The sequence below is a fragment of the Conger conger genome, chromosome 7 (assembly GCF_963514075.1).
Source record: "Conger conger chromosome 7, fConCon1.1, whole genome shotgun sequence".
NCBI lineage: Eukaryota > Metazoa > Chordata > Actinopteri > Anguilliformes > Congridae > Conger > Conger conger.
Genome location: NC_083766.1, coordinates 12,958,142 through 12,975,053, shown reverse-complemented (window position 1 = coordinate 12,975,053; position 16,912 = coordinate 12,958,142). Strand labels below are relative to the sequence as shown.

The window sequence follows — 16,912 nt, the reverse complement described above, 5'->3', positions numbered from 1 at the left end:
TTTCGGTCAAAATGAAGTCTAAAAACAACTTAACTGAATTGACTTCGTGACATATGCCAAGGATTTTCTTACAACGGTGACAAAAATAACGACCCAAGACGGTAGACAGTGTTGTTTATTCAGAGCGGTACTTAGCTGTGGGTCAAAACAGTCGGACTGTGTGAACTCTATTGATTCGTGCGCGCGTGCGTGCGTGCTTGCGCGAGTGAGTCAGCACGGGCTAACAGTGAAGTAGTCTGGCACAACTCGCAGCCAAAATAAGCTACTCAGAAACTTCGGAATAAACTTGCTCCGGTCTTTGGATGGCTGCCTGTATTTTGGGAAGGCGCAATTTTTCGCACTCTGGAGTTTCAGATACCATTTGGATTTACAAAGTATGAAAAACGTGTTTGTTTGTGGACTAAGTGGAACATTACCAAAAACTGGAGTGTAAAGAATGGCACTTGGATACTATGATCATACTTCTTTCTGCTTTACGTGTATTGGCGACGTCCTAATTAGCTGACCGTTTTTGGAACTTGTTTTTGTGGAGTCGCTTAGCTCCCAGACAAAGAAAAGTAAGGTGAGTTAACGTTACAGTGCAAGCTGTTTAGTTTTGGTTGTAGGCTAAAGCTGAATATTTCAGTAAGGTGGCGAGCGAGTGTGTGCGCCGCGTGTTTTAATGTCTGTCCGTTACACTTAACAGTAAGTTAGGCAACTGTCCAACGTTATATGGCTACTACCCGCTAGAGCCAACCATTAAACACAAATAAGAAGTTAATATTGTATAATGTTATTGTGCGAAGAATGTATTCGTTTCTATATATTTATTTGAGTACTGAAGGTGAAATTAAATCAATGTTGCAGGCTGTGGGAAGAGCCGTCCCATTGACAGCACAAGTTCGTCAGCGAATATCTTCTCAATAGCAGGTTTCGTCTTTTCGTAAAGCAATCTTAAGTCAACTGCCGCTACATTTACAGTGTATACCGAAGTTATGTAAAAAAAAAAAGCTATAACGTTAACTGAGTGGAAAACCATATCGGTTAAAGTTTGCCGGATAACAGTAGCTAATTAGCTATGTTGTATACATTCCAGACTTAGCTAAGGTAGTTTCTCCATCGAGTTTTTCAATTAAGTTAGCTAGTTAACTAGATGACAGCTAGCTAGATTTTACCCGTTTCTTCATTAATGTGGACACCTATTGCAACAAATTAAGTTAGTCCAAACTATTCGTTCCAGTGTTATACAGATAGGCCCTTGTTAGTAAGTTATAGGTAAGTTAGCTAGCTAACAAAATCACGATTCTTTATAAGTGGTCGAGCACACATAACGGTAACTTAACGTTACTGTTTTGAAAGGTGCGGAGTTTGTGTGTATGGGAGGGACACGCGAAAATAAAAATAAATCGAATCCTGACAGCGTTTTGGACAATATTTTGAGAATAACTGTGAACTACCTGATGATTGGAAGTTTGGCAGCCGATTCATGAAAAGGAGCGTTTTCAATTCTGTGGCACCACTATGGGTGTGAACCTGGGCTTGGTGATAAATATATTTTCCCCTCCAGGACATGAGACCATTATCTACACGTATACAGTGCGTTGTATTTGAATCTGTCTGCTTCTAAGTGGTTACAACTACAAAAGCACATTTTCTGCTTGCGTAAATAAAGTGATAAAGGGTTTACATTATTGATTTTCTTGTTGTTCGCTTGGTAGCATAATTTAAACTGTAAAACATAATCGCCATAATGTAGTTTACATTCAGTGCAAAATGGTAATTTAAGATTTGCTAAATGCAGTGTTGGCTAATGGTTTCATTCAAAACCAGAATTTGCTTCGTGTGTATATCATTCACACACCTTCAATAATGTGCATTTTACTGTAGTAAGCATTAAGGAATTATACATTTCTATTTTATTTTAGATGATTATACTCTTGGTTAATTTCGTGTTCCTGACATTTTGATTTCATATATTTGACTGAGCGCCACTCCTTGATTGAAACGGTCATTTACCTCTGTTTACATACAGTGCGTTTGGACAGTATTTGGACAGTAGTACAATTCCTGTTCTTTGCCTCTACTCCAGCACACAAGATTTGAAATGAAACCATGAATATGAGATTAAAGTGCAGACTGTCACCTTTAATTTGAGGGTATTTCAGGCATATCGGGTGATTTGTGTAGGAATATCCTACATGGATCATTCAATTCAATTCATTTTTGTATAGCGCTTTTCACAGAAGACTGTCACAAAGACACTTTACAGAGTAACACAGGAGAGAACTAAACATATCAGCCCTTTGTCCCCAATAGCATTGTCAACATGAGTTGTGCTAATGACAGCCAAGGAAGCCATTGAGGCTGAGAAATGGGAAAAACACAGAGAGGAGACATATGCCAGACAATATGCTTATCAAAATAAATTGTTTGGAACATCATAAAGAAGAAAGAGAGCACTGGCGATTTCAGTAATCGCAGAGGCTAAGGAAGATCTACAGTTGATGGACAAAATATTCTTGTCATAATGAAGAAAAACGCTAAAAGAGCCTGCAGAGTTCTGGAAAAAAGTTCTTGTGGAAGGAGGAGACCAATATTGACCTGTATCAGAGAGTGATGGCAAGAGCAAAGTGTGGAGGCTAAAAGGAATTGACTTCTTGTCAGCTAAAGTTAAGTCAACTGCCTCCAAACTCATTGGATGGTGCTTCATCCCACAGCAAGGCAATAAGCCAAGCATAGTGCTCTGTTTCCTCTTACTGCTGTTCCAAACAGTTTGTTTTGATAAGCCTATTGTTTGTATGGTTTGTCTTTGTCTCTTGACTGTTTCTTTTCTTATTTTTCTGCCTCATAATGGCCTCCTTGACTTTCATTGGCACAACTCTGGCCCTCATATTGACAAATACCAATAACTCCAAAGGCAATCAAAAGCCTATACTCAAGACCAGAAACGTAAAGCTTTCTTATAACTGTCCAATTACTTAAAATGGGGGAACTACAGTATGTATAGAAAGGCATGCAATTCTAACACGGATCACCCAATACGGATGTAAATACTCTCACATTAAAGGTGACAGTCTGCACTTTAACTTCATGTTCATGGTTTCATTTCAAATCCAATGTGCTGGAGTACAGAGCCGAAAGAACAGTTAAGCTACCTCATAGCTTTTGTGTCATGTCTGTTCGTTTAGTCACCCAGCGAGGTGTGAACTGTGCTGAATAAAAGCTCTCAGACTGGCAGCCAGATAAGTATTCAGCATTTTAAGAAATATGAAAAAGTATGGCACTGCCATTTCTCTTAGAATAAGTCTGTTTTGCAGCATCTGGTTTTATTTTTATTCATATTTTAGTTTTTGAGGCAAATGTGTGGTATTTGTGAACAGCATGACTGGGTTGAAAATGATAGGCAGCGGGTCTATTGCTAAGGCTTGTGGTGAATAGTGCTCTGGCAGTAGTGCTCTCATCATTCACATTGTCAGGATGTTGATGATTTTCGTCATTCCAATATCTTCTTTCATGCCCGTGCTCCTGTGTATGATAGATACTGTAAGCGTCACAGGGATTAGGCTATAAATATGCATGCATGAAACTATGAAACTGAGAGAGAAGGACTGAGAGAATGGAGAGATTCACTAGCGGTGTTGGATTTGCAGGTCACACACCCTTACCACCAGCGAGAGCATTTTTGGAATAGTTCTTGCTGCAGACGCTGCTCCAGAATGTTGCAGGCTCTTTGTGAAGCTGTAAGCACAGCTTTGGAGGGTTTAAAGGTCTTCTCTATCAGGATAAGACAAGGCATCAGCCTATTACCACTTACTTTTACAATCTAATGTAGAGCAAACTCTGTTCTTTTGATGCAAGGATTTATAGAAAGATGGTGTTTAAATTGCAGTATCATGTTGATTTGAGAGCAATGAGCATGATGCCATATTCTGTCACCAGTAATTTTTGAATATTGCACTGAAAGCCTGTATAGTTGTCCATTTAATAGTAAAAAGAAGTAAATGTAGTAAGTTAGTCTTCATCTGATGAAGTTTTATGATGTTTGTCATGTTTAGGCCTAGTTATTCTGACCACATGTTGTTTTTGAACTATTGTGTATTCATTGTTATCGAGGTAAATGTATGAAATTATTCTGATATTGATTTGAGGCCATATCTCCCAGCTCTATGTTAACCTATGCGAGTGTTTTAGAATGTGGTTTGATTAACCATAATGACCAGCCATTCAGGAGAATGGGACCCTCAGAGTCTACCCATATTTCAACCCCCATCCTACTTAAAGACCCAGATATCTTTTTCAAACATAAACAGTATGATTCTCTTTTTATCGGAAAGCTTACAAATAAAGTTATCTACAAGGTTATTTCAATACTTCTGGCCCAGAATAAATAAATATGCAAAAATATTTTTTTCATTTTTAATATATTATAGGGTACACTTCTCCTGAAGTTTTCATGTTGTGCCTGGTATTGATTGAGCAACATCAGACCCATTTATCATCACTTGACTGAAAAACAGAAAATTAAAATTTAATAATAATAATAAGTCATTATAATAAACCCATGTCAGCAAATGATGTGTGTAGTGCAAAGCCATGTGAAGATGTGACACTGTTTATTTTGATGCCCCATGGTCAAGGGCATCTCTGCTTTGCTTTGCTCATCTCATTTGGACAGTTTGTTTTGCCTATTGCTGTGGATGGCTCCACTGATGTGAGCGCTTCACGCTAATCGACCATGAGTTGATCAATATAGCTAGGGAAAGAAAATGATCTGGAAGGTCCTCTGGGTTCAAAAAGTTCATTTCTACCTGATGCTGCTTCAGATCAACAGACACCATACCAATCCACCAGTCTCTGGCATACTGAACTGTGACATAACCTTTGATTTTGTCAAAGGTCAGGACATTGTCTTTAACTGTGATTTGTTCTTAGAAGAACTTCTGTGCCATGACCTCTGTTCATCCTGGAAATCAGTTGAAACTGCAAATACATACGGACTGCACTGTAGCTCCTTTAGACAGAACTTAACTAGGCTAAATTTTGTTGTTTATTATTATTTAGCTTAGCTATATTATTATTTTATTTAGTTTAAATAATGTTTTGGGGTGCCAATAATGTTGACACGTGAGAATTTCTCTTTGATTACTTAATACAAAACATTGAAAATGAGTAAATGTATTGAAATAAAAGTGTATACATTTCCCATGTGTTTGAACATAACATACGGTATAGATCGTTATCTGTTCTGTCTATAATATGCAGCATTTTGTCTTCATTGTTGTTATATCATTTTTGCCAATAATTCTGGAGATGACTGTACACTCAGTGGCCACTTTATTAGGTATGTATCACTGATGATCACAATATGACTTATTGCTCTTCTTCTTCTGAAGTATAGCCCATCCATACTTCACGGTTCCACGTGTTGTGTGTTCACAGATGCACTTCAGCATGCCGCTGTTGTAATGTTTGGTTATTTGAGTTAGTGTCACCTTCCTGTCAGCTTGAAGCATTCTCCTCAGACCCGTCACATTCACAAGCCGTTTTTGCCCAGAGCAAGCAATAGATCCTCTTCTGCAGCGTTATTTTACCAGTGGAATTATCTGTACCTTATCTTAAGGACAAACTGTAAACCACCTTTCCAGTCATAAAATTCATCAGTTATTGTTCAGCAAGTGGGCAGATGGACATCATTAGACTGTCAATCACAATGGCACAAGCAAAAGCAAGTTCAATGTGCATGTTCTTTTTTAGGTTCATGTGCTTGAAATTCAGTGCAAGTGCTACTGTATGTTCAAAATCAATGTTGTCTTGATTTCAAATAAAATGATATGACATGGCAGTGATAACATCTGAAAATCAATGTAACCATGCAAACCAAAAAAAAGAAAAGAAATGTAACCATCCGTCATAGCTGGGCTTTCACTTGGGAAAGTTTTGATACATTTCATCATGTTCGGACTGTCTTCTCTGAAATGGAATCATGCAAGGTTGGGCCATGAAATTGCAACAGGAAAAATGGTATATTCAGTTTAGAGCATGATTACTTCTCTGCTGAACTGCTAGGCTAAATGTAGGAAATTGGTTAACAGAATCATACTCCTTTATCAAAACCAATACATTTTCCACATCTTCTTTTTAAAAAAGTAGGCATATTTTTAACATATTAGTATATTTTCCTGATATGTTAATTTAGAGCATTTTCATACAAATTACAGAATACTTATCCCATTTAAAAAACAGCATTCATAGTGATTACTTGACACTATGATGAGGTGGGACATGTTATTGTTAGAGTAGGCTATATTGTTTATTGAGGTAGGTATTTGTTGTTCTTTTTTATTCCAACAGTCCCGAACACTTTTGTGAAAAGAGTAAACCTGCCAATGTAAAGTATTCAGAAATATATTGTAAAGGTACCAGTAATAAAAAAAAAAAAAGTACCAGAAAACAAATGCTTGACAACTGACAAGCTAAAAATGTATTGGCTACCGCTTAGTGAAGCAAATATTTGAAAAAGAAATGAACTGGTAAACAAGTTTCTGTATTTTAATAAACCAAATAAACTGAAAAGGATTACTTAATTTTTTAAAATTAGAAGTGAGAGGTGAGTAAAATAAAAATCCATTTGGTAAGAATAATATCATCTAGGCATCCATTTGATTTTGACAATACTTCCAGTTGCAAACTAGACAGTATCCATTATGCAGCTTTATTTCAGATTCAATGTGTTTGCTAATGAATTGAAGACATTTTCGTGGATTCCATTATCTTGTCAAAGGAAAGATTAAAAGAAAATACATTTTGTGGATGCTCTGCTTTAAATGGCTGAATCAGGACAAGACTCTGACCACTGTTACCATCCAGTTAAGGCCTATTTCTAGTGCATGGATGGGCACAGGTCTGGTATTGAATCCTTACTATGGCAGTACTGACTGTGGCCAGTAGCTCCACAGGGCAATTCACAACTCAGCCAGGGTTACGGAGGGTTCAGTTGGCTGGGATTCATGTCTCGTCACTCACTAGCGACCCCTGGAGGGTGATTGGATGCTCTTGGCCCGCTAGATAAAGCAGCACATGAAGTGTCTTCCTCCTCATGTTGCGCACGTTTGAGTGGGCTTGGCTTGTGGGCTACAGCGTGAAAAGATGCAGCTAGTGACATCCTCTGCTTCAGAGGAGAGCATGTGTATGATCGGGCATTCCAAATTGGGAGAATGTGGCCACTGAGAGTGTGCGTGTGTGTGTGTGTGTGTGTGTGTATGTGTAGGGGGTGTGAAAATATTGTTGCCTTGAAACACAAAGCAAATTCAGAACAATCATTATCAAATGTCTTGCACAGTGTACAATTCCTTGGTTCTGTCAAAGAAGGTGAATGTTGGCTGAAAATGAACGCAGCAGTTCCTCCTCTGGAAATTATGTGTGTGGTTCTCCTAGAAGTGTGGTTCTCCTAGAAAAAATAATTTGACAAGAAAAAATTGCTTAATCAATGAATAACATGGAAAATGAAATGAATGAATGAAAACACATAAAACATCTTCAAATTGAACAGCCTTAACAGTAACTGGTTTCACAAGGAATTTCCTGATGAAAGTGAGGTATTCATCGGAATTCTGTCTTGAGTTGTACTCTAGTAAAGATAAATCTTGATGTCCGTACCAGCTTATTTGTTTGCTTCTATGGTCATATACTCATAAAAGCCCAATTTGTTCATATGCTTTAAAAAACACAAAAAATGTTCTGCAATTCAATCATGATACTTTTTTTGTATATTTCTGATCTGCACAATCGATTCCACTTTGTAAAACATACATCATTACAGAATTGATTGATTATATTGGGATAATTTCCTTAAAAGGTAAAATTGGAGAGAATGAATAACTCTTATTTTACTTGCAGATTAACTGGTGAAGACCACGGAAAATCATGGTGCCTGTCAAAGCAACTAACTGACCGTTCAAGATGAGAGGATGGATGACACGAGCAGCATGATCTCTGACCACAAAGACGCCAACGGCTTTGTGAACAGAGTGTTCGATGCATCCTCGGAGGTGGAGAAGGAGACCAGGATCATGCGGATCCCGGACCCTGAGGAAGGGGGTGGCTCCGGCCTGCGTCTCCCTAGGGACAAGGCGGAGGTCAGCCGAAGGCCAAAGAAAACGGGGATCTGGAGGATCCTCAACAGGAGGAAACCGGCTTCTGGTAGCGAGAGACGACCGCATTCTTTGATCCTACCAGGCGAGGCCTCTGTGCCAAAACTATCCTTCATGGGCAAAGTTAGGTCCCTTAAGAAGTTGAAGTCCCCATCTGTCTTTAAAGGGAAACTGACAAAACTCTCAGGTGCAAAGCCAAGCAATTCCCTCGAGGAGGGGCCTGAGGAAGAGTCTTTTTCTAGGGATGAGTCTGCCCACATATACATTCAACAAAATCTGCTTAAGAACAGGGTGAAGAGGCACTCTTATGCTGGATGCACCAAAGATTTTGACTACACCTTTGAGGAAATAGACTCTATTAGTACCTCAGAAAATGTGCACAGAGACTTGTTAATCAAACAAAATGGCTGTAAATCACAGGAAAGCTTATCTTATTCACAGAAGGACCACTCCAACTTCTCAAACTGTAATAACTTGAGTGGTCATGAGGGACACTACCTCAGGGACTGTCCAAAGACCCCGCAAAGTGGGAGAAAGTCCAAAGGGGCGGACGTGTGGAGTTACCTTAGAAAAATCTCATTCATGGGAAAAGGAAGTTCCCACAATTTGGAGAAGAGTTCTGACTCTGATTTTCACACATTTGACAAAATAGTGGACACAGACTGTGCCTCTGCTGACTTTGAATGTGTCAAAGATTATAGCCCCACTCCAAAATCAACTGGCACGGATAATAAAGGCGGCCATTTTGGAGGCATTTTACGGTTCTTCAGCAATGTGGCTGTAACAGCCAGGAAGTGGAGAAACTCCTCCCGGTCTTTCTCCCCACCTGAAGGAGAGCAATCTCCTCTGGGTTCTCCTAGAGCTGACAGGTCAGGAGTTTTTGTTCACAGCGTGTCTTTAAACTTTGGGAACGAAGGCAAAACCGGGTCCCCCACCCCACTGTCTGTGGTGTCCTCAGATTCAGGCTTGTGTGTGGCTCTTTCACCCACGAGTCCGATGGGAGACAGCTCTCCCCATGTAGTTCTGAAATCATGGAAATCTTGTCCCGAACCACCCAGCCCCAATGGTGTCCTTAACAGATGTCCATCCACTGGAACAGAATTTTCAACATTTTCGCCAAACAATTCTGTGGCCTCCATAGAGAATGACATTGGGCATGAAAACAGTGTTTTTCAAGAGATAGGTACTCAGGAGGATATTTGCCCTCCTGAGGAAGAGTGTGATTTAGGAAATGATGTGGTCAATGGCTCCATTTCTTCCAACCATAAACAGGATGACGATGGGAAAATAAGTGTGGATATTGAAGAAACTGAACTGCAAAAAGACACAGATTCTCATAGTTTTGAGAAGGCATTGAAGGTAAGTCGACATTTATATATCCAAGTAATCAATCTATTTATAATTTTTTTTGTCAAAATGCCTGAAAAGACTTCAACTCTTTTCAAAACAATGAGATTACATGTCAGGTGTCTTCACAAATGTAACAATATTACTTTTCCAGCAGTTTCTTTGCACAGATGGGTTGAGACAGTATGTTGGATATACTGTACAAAGTTTATGTTCAGGACATCACAGATACACAAATGTGTTCACTGTACGTAATGCATAAACCATTTGCTTTAGCCTGCAGGTGTGTCCATGTGTTCAAAAACAAAAAAAGACAGGCATATGTTTTTATGGAAATGGAATGGATTTGAATAATTCGACATGTTGACATGTTTATTAAATAACAGGAGAAGACAAGCAGATTCTCCTGTATGATAGTTTGTTAGCACTTGTGTTTTTGTTTTCATCGTGTAGCCTAGTAATATTTTAAAAAGCTTGCTGAAAAAAATTATGAAATTATTTTGCTCAATCTGCTGGGCAGCCAAGAGAAATTAATCTGAAATTAGTATTTAACTGCCTCCCTGAGCTATGGTGACCAATATCGGCCATTCATCTTACAACAGAACTTACACTAACCGTCGTGTCTATTCAGTCTATTCAATCGGAGTTCAGCCCTAAACTGTTACTTAATTTGGCACAATTGAAGAAACACAATTGAAGGCACAATTGTGTTTCTAATGGGCAGGGATGGTGAAATGACCGAGATTGTCCTCATAAACAACCTGACTATGTTCAGCCAGCTGAGTTCTGGCACAATGCACCTTGTCAGGTTTCATTTTGAAACACACAAGCCTGCTTTTGTGTTTCACAGTCGGTTGTAATGTATGGGACAGGAGGACAACTGTAAATTAAAGTATTTTAACCTCAGGCCCAAGACAAATTAGCATCTTTAATCATTTGCACAGTCTTCAAAAGCAAATTAAGATGGTAGAGCCTTTGTTCTCCAGGAATAGACCGACCCTCAGTGACCTCATTATTAGGTGGACCTTTACAACAGCACGTTAATGCACGTCTCCCAATAATGTGGAAGCAACTCAGTTCTTTTTCAGACCAAACATCAGAGTGGGAATAAATGTGATCTGAGTGACTGACTGTGGAATGACAGGTTAGTTTGAGTATCTCAGAAACTGCCGATTTCCTGGAATTTTCATCCACAACAGCCTCTAGAGTTTACAGTGAATATGGCAAAAGCAAAAACATCCAGTGAGCAGCACTTCTATGGGCAAAATGAGAGAGGTCAGAGGAGATTGGCCAGACTGGTTCAAGCTGACAGGAAGGAGACAGTGACTCAAATAACCGTGCGTTACAACACTGGCATGCATCTCTGAAGACACAACATGTCAAACTTTATTACGGATGGGCTACAGCAGCAGTAGTCCAAAAAAAGAAGTCAAATAAATACCTAATAAAGTCATCACTGAGTGCGTATGCGAGCATCATAAATCAGTGTCACTAACAGCAAATAATTAATAACAGTGAACAGTCTTTGCCAATATTTTTGTCTTGAAGTAAAAGGGTGTGGGTGACAGCCATTTGAAAGGTCCAGCAGAAACGCATCCTGTGCTGCTGGCTCACAGAACCTTCACCCCAGCTGACTAACACAACAACTTATCGTCGTGGAAATGCCAGACCCCAGCATGCAAGCTAAGTTATGGCGGAAAGGGCTTTGTGGATGCTGCGGTCTGTCCTTGCCGGAGGTTTTGCCTCCAGGGACGAATCTTTGCATCAGCTCCGAGCAAGGTCTGGCTGTCTGCGGTCAGTAGAAGTACTGCAATCCCAATGCACTCTGTCCAGCCATAGCCTCCTACGCTTTACTCTCTCTGACACAAATACAACATTACAGCTTCCTTAAAACTGTGTTTTTGTACCTTTGAACCAAAATAAATAAAGGGCCATAAAGGCTCCACATTTATGGGGATGATAAATAAGATGGTTAAATTTTCCCGTTGCTGTGGAATCCATTTTGAATAGTTGAATAGGGCAGACATTTAAGTTCTTAATTTTAAAATGATCGCACGGAAGTATTGAGCCGTCAACATAAACCGGCCACTTGCAGACCATCCCCTCAAATAATTCTATCATGGTTTCTTCATTTGAAATGACACATACATTTCTATGAAACTAACGAATGACTCACATATGAGACAATATCCACTATTTATTTTCTGTGTCCTCAACACTTAATTCATTCTTATGTTACTCCCCGATTGCTTTAGAACAGTTAATGGTTTTAACAATGTGCCTTGACACCGTGACACACCCCTGGGAAGACAGAAGAGCAGGACACAAGGATATAGGAAAATTCTGGATTGCAACAGTGTTTTATTTTGTAAGGAGGAGCAGGGAGGAGAGAGAAAGAGCGAAGTTAAAAATAAACAAAAAGTCTTTGCCCATCCTCCTCAGAGGTTCCAGGCAAAAATAATAAACAAAAATAAGAAAGGCAAAATACATCAAAACCCAAACGGTAGCTTTTCAACTTGGCTTTCCTCTGGCTCCACACGCATCTCTCTCTCGTGACGTGACGCTTCCCGGTCCCAGCGATCTACTGTTGAAAGCAGCACACTTTTAAAGTCCTGGACTGATTTGTAATGCCTTCCAGGTGTGTGCCTACTTAACCAGTTGGCGTGGACCCTTCCCCAAAACCAAGCCCAGCTGTCACACACCTCCGGCATCAGAATGCAGCTGTGGTGCATTCGGCTTGACTGACTGCACCCCCTCACGGGAGAGGAAATCAGCACAAGCGTTTGCAGCCCCCGGCCGATGGATTACCCTGAAGCGAAATAGCTGGAGAGCCAGATACCACTGGGTAAGCCTGGTGTTGGTATCTTTCCGGTGGAGCCACTGGAGGGGAGCCGAATACAGGACAAAGGGTTTACTCAGGAGCCCGTTTTATAGCGAGACAGTCCTTCTCGATGGTACTGTACCAACTCTCCCTGGGGCTGAGTTTGTGGCTGATGTAGAGGACCGGTCCCTCCTCCCCATCCACCTCCTGGGACAACACCGCCCCCAGTCCTCTATCTGAAGCATCGGTCAGCAGGAGAAAATGTTTTGAGAAGTCAGGGCTAATCAATAGAAGACTGCCACACAAGCACGCTTTTATTTTCAGAAATGCCACCTGGCACTGCTCCGTCCACTGCACCGAATCTGAGACTCCCTTTCGGGTGAGTACAGTCAAATCCGGGATAAACCAACAATAGTAGTTTGCTAGCCCCAGGAATGATCTCACTTGGTCTGACTAGCAAGGCAGGATCTACCTCTCCACAATTTAGGTAAAAATTGAGATGGTAGATCTGACGTGCCCCTCCCTTATGAATAACCTCGTAGTCCACATCCCCTGCATCACACCTTAGCTTGGCTTTCCTCGTACGTAGCTCTCTCTCGTGCCGTGACGGTTCCGCTGTCTCAGCCACCTACTGTGGAAAGAAGCACACTAATTTGTAATGCCGTCCAGGTGTGTGCCTACTTTACCAGTAGCCGTGGTCCTGGGATTGCCCTGCTTCCTTCTCGCAAACTAAGCCCAGCTATGTCCTATGGTAATGTAACAGTGCTGATGCATTATTAAAGTTGTGGGAAAGTTTTTGTGTGCTCTGCCATTCTGCTTATTGTAAAGCCACACCGTGAGTGCTCTCTGACAAGCTCATCTGAATCTCGATTGGAGCTGTTCACTCACTGACATTATTCGCACACAAATATAGCATTGCCTGGCAAAGATTCAACAATTTGTAGAGTCTTATTTCAGCGGAGAGACAGACACTAAACAGTGTCTGTTCTAAAACAAGATGTGCAGGAGATGTGCCTGTCTTATACTTCAGGTAAATTTGGACAGTTGTGTCCTTGTGCATAGAGCATTGAGAAAGAAAAACCTGAAACCTGAGTGCAAATCTTTGCAGACATTTGCATTTGGAAAATGACCTTGGCATGACAATAACACTGTTGCTTTTGGGGAAAGGCATTTCTTCTTTTACATTCAGAATGAACTCTGAAACCTTATTTTGAATTCAGAGTCAAGTATGTTTCTGGAAGACAGCATTTTTTGAGTTTTGAGAAAATTGGTTATTTTTTATCTTTCACCTTAAATGCATGACCCCATCTACTACTAAGATTTTTAGGCTTGTACTCAGAAAATGTTCTTTGGGTCTATTTCTCAGAGGGAATGCATTTCATGCACAAGACAAGAATCACTTCATGTAGTATGGAAATGTGTTTCATGCTCACATCCACCAACGCTCACGGATGTTACTTTGATAAAAACGAATTTCATCTTGTGATTCTTTTAGCCTCTCTGTGGCCCCCCTGATGTCTCCCCGCGGGACCCTCTTTTCAAAGCTGCTCTCCAGCGCTGCTGCTCCCTCCCCCTGCCCCAGATCAGCCCCTCTGGAGTGGACCAGACAAGCTGGGGACACCTGCTGCCGGGTACATGTGCACACCAGCACACGCATGCAGCTCATGCGTGCATGCAGGCACACGTGCAGACGTCCGTGTACATGTGCAGGCGTGATGTGCATTTGCATAAACAAATACATGCGCAGACACAGACTCACATGTGCGCGTTCCCAACCACCCACACACTCACACACACACACGCACACACACGCCTACCACAGAGGCAGACCCTGTAACAGATCCAAACGAAAACAGTTACACATATGGAGTTTCCCACAGGCAGTGGCTGAATAGAGTGCTGTCAACACGCTGAGACAACAGAGTGTAATAATAAGAGATGAGGTTGTAGCATTGGGAGCTGGCCTGCTCCTGTTGTGAAGAAGCAGCGCTTACATCACAGCTCAGTCGACCAGCAGCACAGTATGAACCGGTGTTCTCTTTAATTAAGTGATAAATGCAGGCTCAGAGTGGCGAGTAAAGTTTATTTCACCCCACTGCACTGGATCAGCTTCCAAGTCTTATGCATAATAATTATGAGCACCTATTATGCAAAGCACATAAATTAATTAACATGTTCATGTTAAAGCGTTTTAGTGGAATATATTCACTCTACCATGTTGAGTAAAATGTGAAGGAAACTCTTGAAAATTAGTGGGTAGCGCAGGCCCCATAGGCCTGCAGGTGCCCAGGTGTATGATTTGGATTGTCTATTACCTCCACAGCTGAGGCTTCTCTCCGGTCAGACGGGGTTCGGCTTCGTGACAACCACGCGGGAACCGGTGGGAGAAGACTAATGAGGCCCGCGTCTGAAGAGCTGCACATCAACACAGTGAGTGCCAGGCCTTTCCTCTCTCCTGCACACGCTCTGGACCACTGCTGTATGCTTCATTTTCAAAGCAAATTTTTTTTATAGCGTTCTATCGAAATGTAACCAAATTTTCATTTATGGCCTACATTGTGTGGCAGCCGAACACCTGAAAACCTGTGTTCTCATTCCTCAGTATATAAGCAGGTATTTGCAGTTATTTGGTTTATTGTAGGAAATTAGATAAGAGGTTGTTTTACTTGTTCTATACATACATAGTGTAAAGACGCATTCATTGGGAAATGTATTTGCATTTCTCAGGCATAAGACCTATTGCTTTTGAATGACTGAAGAGAGCTTAAAATGTAAACTTCTCATCTGAACAGCTTCTTTAGGGACTAGGCTAGCTGAATAAAAATGATGCAGCAGTCTCCGTGAATCCCCTCAAACATTTCTCCAGCCTTTGCTTTCAGTTTGGAGAAAGTGCTGCTGCAGTTTCATCTAAATTTAAGAAACTTGCCAACTGGAATATTACGGCTAAGATGTGTGGGCTGATTAATGTAGCCGGATTTTTCTATTGAGCGGTTCAAAAAAGACATCGTGGGCCATCTTCAATATGTAATTGTTTGTAAAATTCTCCTTTATTACCTTAAAACATTTTTGCAAGGTTCAAGCTGACTCATACTGTCTATGACCTGGTGGTTGATTAACAAGCTTTTTTGATGTGTATTTATTTAGTTCTTTTGGAAGGAGTGTGATATTTGGGAAGGGTGTGAGATATCTTGCTGCATATTTCCATTGAGGGCACCCTGTGAGGAAAACCGTAGCTCAGCGTGATGCTCTGTGAAATTGCCACCACTTCCAGGCCTGAGCTCTCTATAGCAGGCAGGACTACAGTCTGAGTGTCTGGTGCCAAAACACTTGTTATTATTGGACAGTAAACTTAGCAGAAGAAGCATTTGCAGAGTCAGTGTCTGCGGCTTGTGACACAGCTGAGAATAGCAATAATTAATTGGAAATGAGGTGAATCAGATGATGCATTTCATTCACAGTGTTGGTATACTCACTTCTTCAGCCTGTAGTTTCTGAATTATATAGCCTAAAGTTTCAGGAACTGCCATTACAACTCTGAATGTAGGGTCCATTCCCCACTACTGTTGTGTCCATGAGCAGGGTACTTAACCTGAATTGCTTTATAGTACATGTCCAGCTGTATAAATGGATTGTGTGTTCAAGGATGCAAATGTGGTGTGACTAATAATCTCAAAATGTGATGTATTATGTACAGTATGTATGTATATATAGTACAATAATTTTATGTGTCTTTGAAAATACTTTTCCTTTTTTCCTTGTGAGAACTGTATTTTGGTTAAAAGCTAAATGTTTGTTGCACTAGAAATGTAGCAAATGTAGTCTCCTTCCTTGTTCTCAGTTCCTGAGCTGAAAATGTCAGGTCACTGAGGGATATGTTGCAGCTTCTCAAGCACAAACAGCTCTCAGTCCTTCAATAGGATACTGCAGGGATTAAAGATGCCACAGTCCTGGAAAGATCAGGAACACATTTTTCTATGTTTATCCACTGTTTCAGTCAACTGAAGACTGATGAAATAAAACCATAACTTTATTCAGAACTTAAAACATAAATAACTCATTTAAAGAAGGACAATGAAAAATGAAATACTACAGAGCAAGAATGTCAGTTTCTCTTTTAAATTCATGAATCTTCAGTGCACACATGAGGAAACAATATGACAATATAACAATATATTTGAAACATCAATAGTTTATGTGAATACAGTTTTTTCCCGTTCAAATTTTTGCTTGAATCGACATTTAAAAAAATGTTGTACAGGTGACATTTGAGTGCTTTCCTGAAAGTGTGCAGGCTTCAATTGTGCTCAAGACAGAATTTGTTTGCATGTAGTGGACTGGGCTCTTGTGGTATTAGTTGAATAATCTCAATTAACAAAATTATGTAGATAGTTCTTTAGAAATGATTCCCTGGAGCCATTATTAAGCCAAACCATTAGCAGACAGCTTTATTTTCACACCTGCATTTCTTGGCATGTCTTGATAAGAGCTTTGGACTGCTCACAGCAAATATGTCTTCCTTCGACATTTCAGCAGTGTTTCCATGTCGAATTGCTTTTCTTTTCATTGTGAACCTGTTTTTCATACAGATGTTCAGGTTAGGATTGGGTTAGCAGTG

General features: G+C 40.5%; 1 protein-coding gene across 1 annotated transcript in view; it reads left to right on the top strand.

Annotated features, from left to right (window-relative positions):
- The first annotated feature begins 223 nt into the window (after positions 1-223).
- arhgef9a (Cdc42 guanine nucleotide exchange factor (GEF) 9a) overlaps positions 224-16,912 on the top strand; it is a 95,773-nt gene continuing 79,084 nt past the window's right edge. Inside the window, exons 1-4 of the mRNA XM_061250299.1 lie at positions 224-562; positions 7,876-9,488; positions 13,793-13,928; positions 14,621-14,727. Coding sequence (XP_061106283.1) covers positions 7,947-9,488; positions 13,793-13,928; positions 14,621-14,727 — 1,785 coding nt within the window. The 5' untranslated portion in view covers positions 224-562; positions 7,876-7,946. The remainder of the gene's footprint in view (positions 563-7,875; positions 9,489-13,792; positions 13,929-14,620; positions 14,728-16,912) is intronic.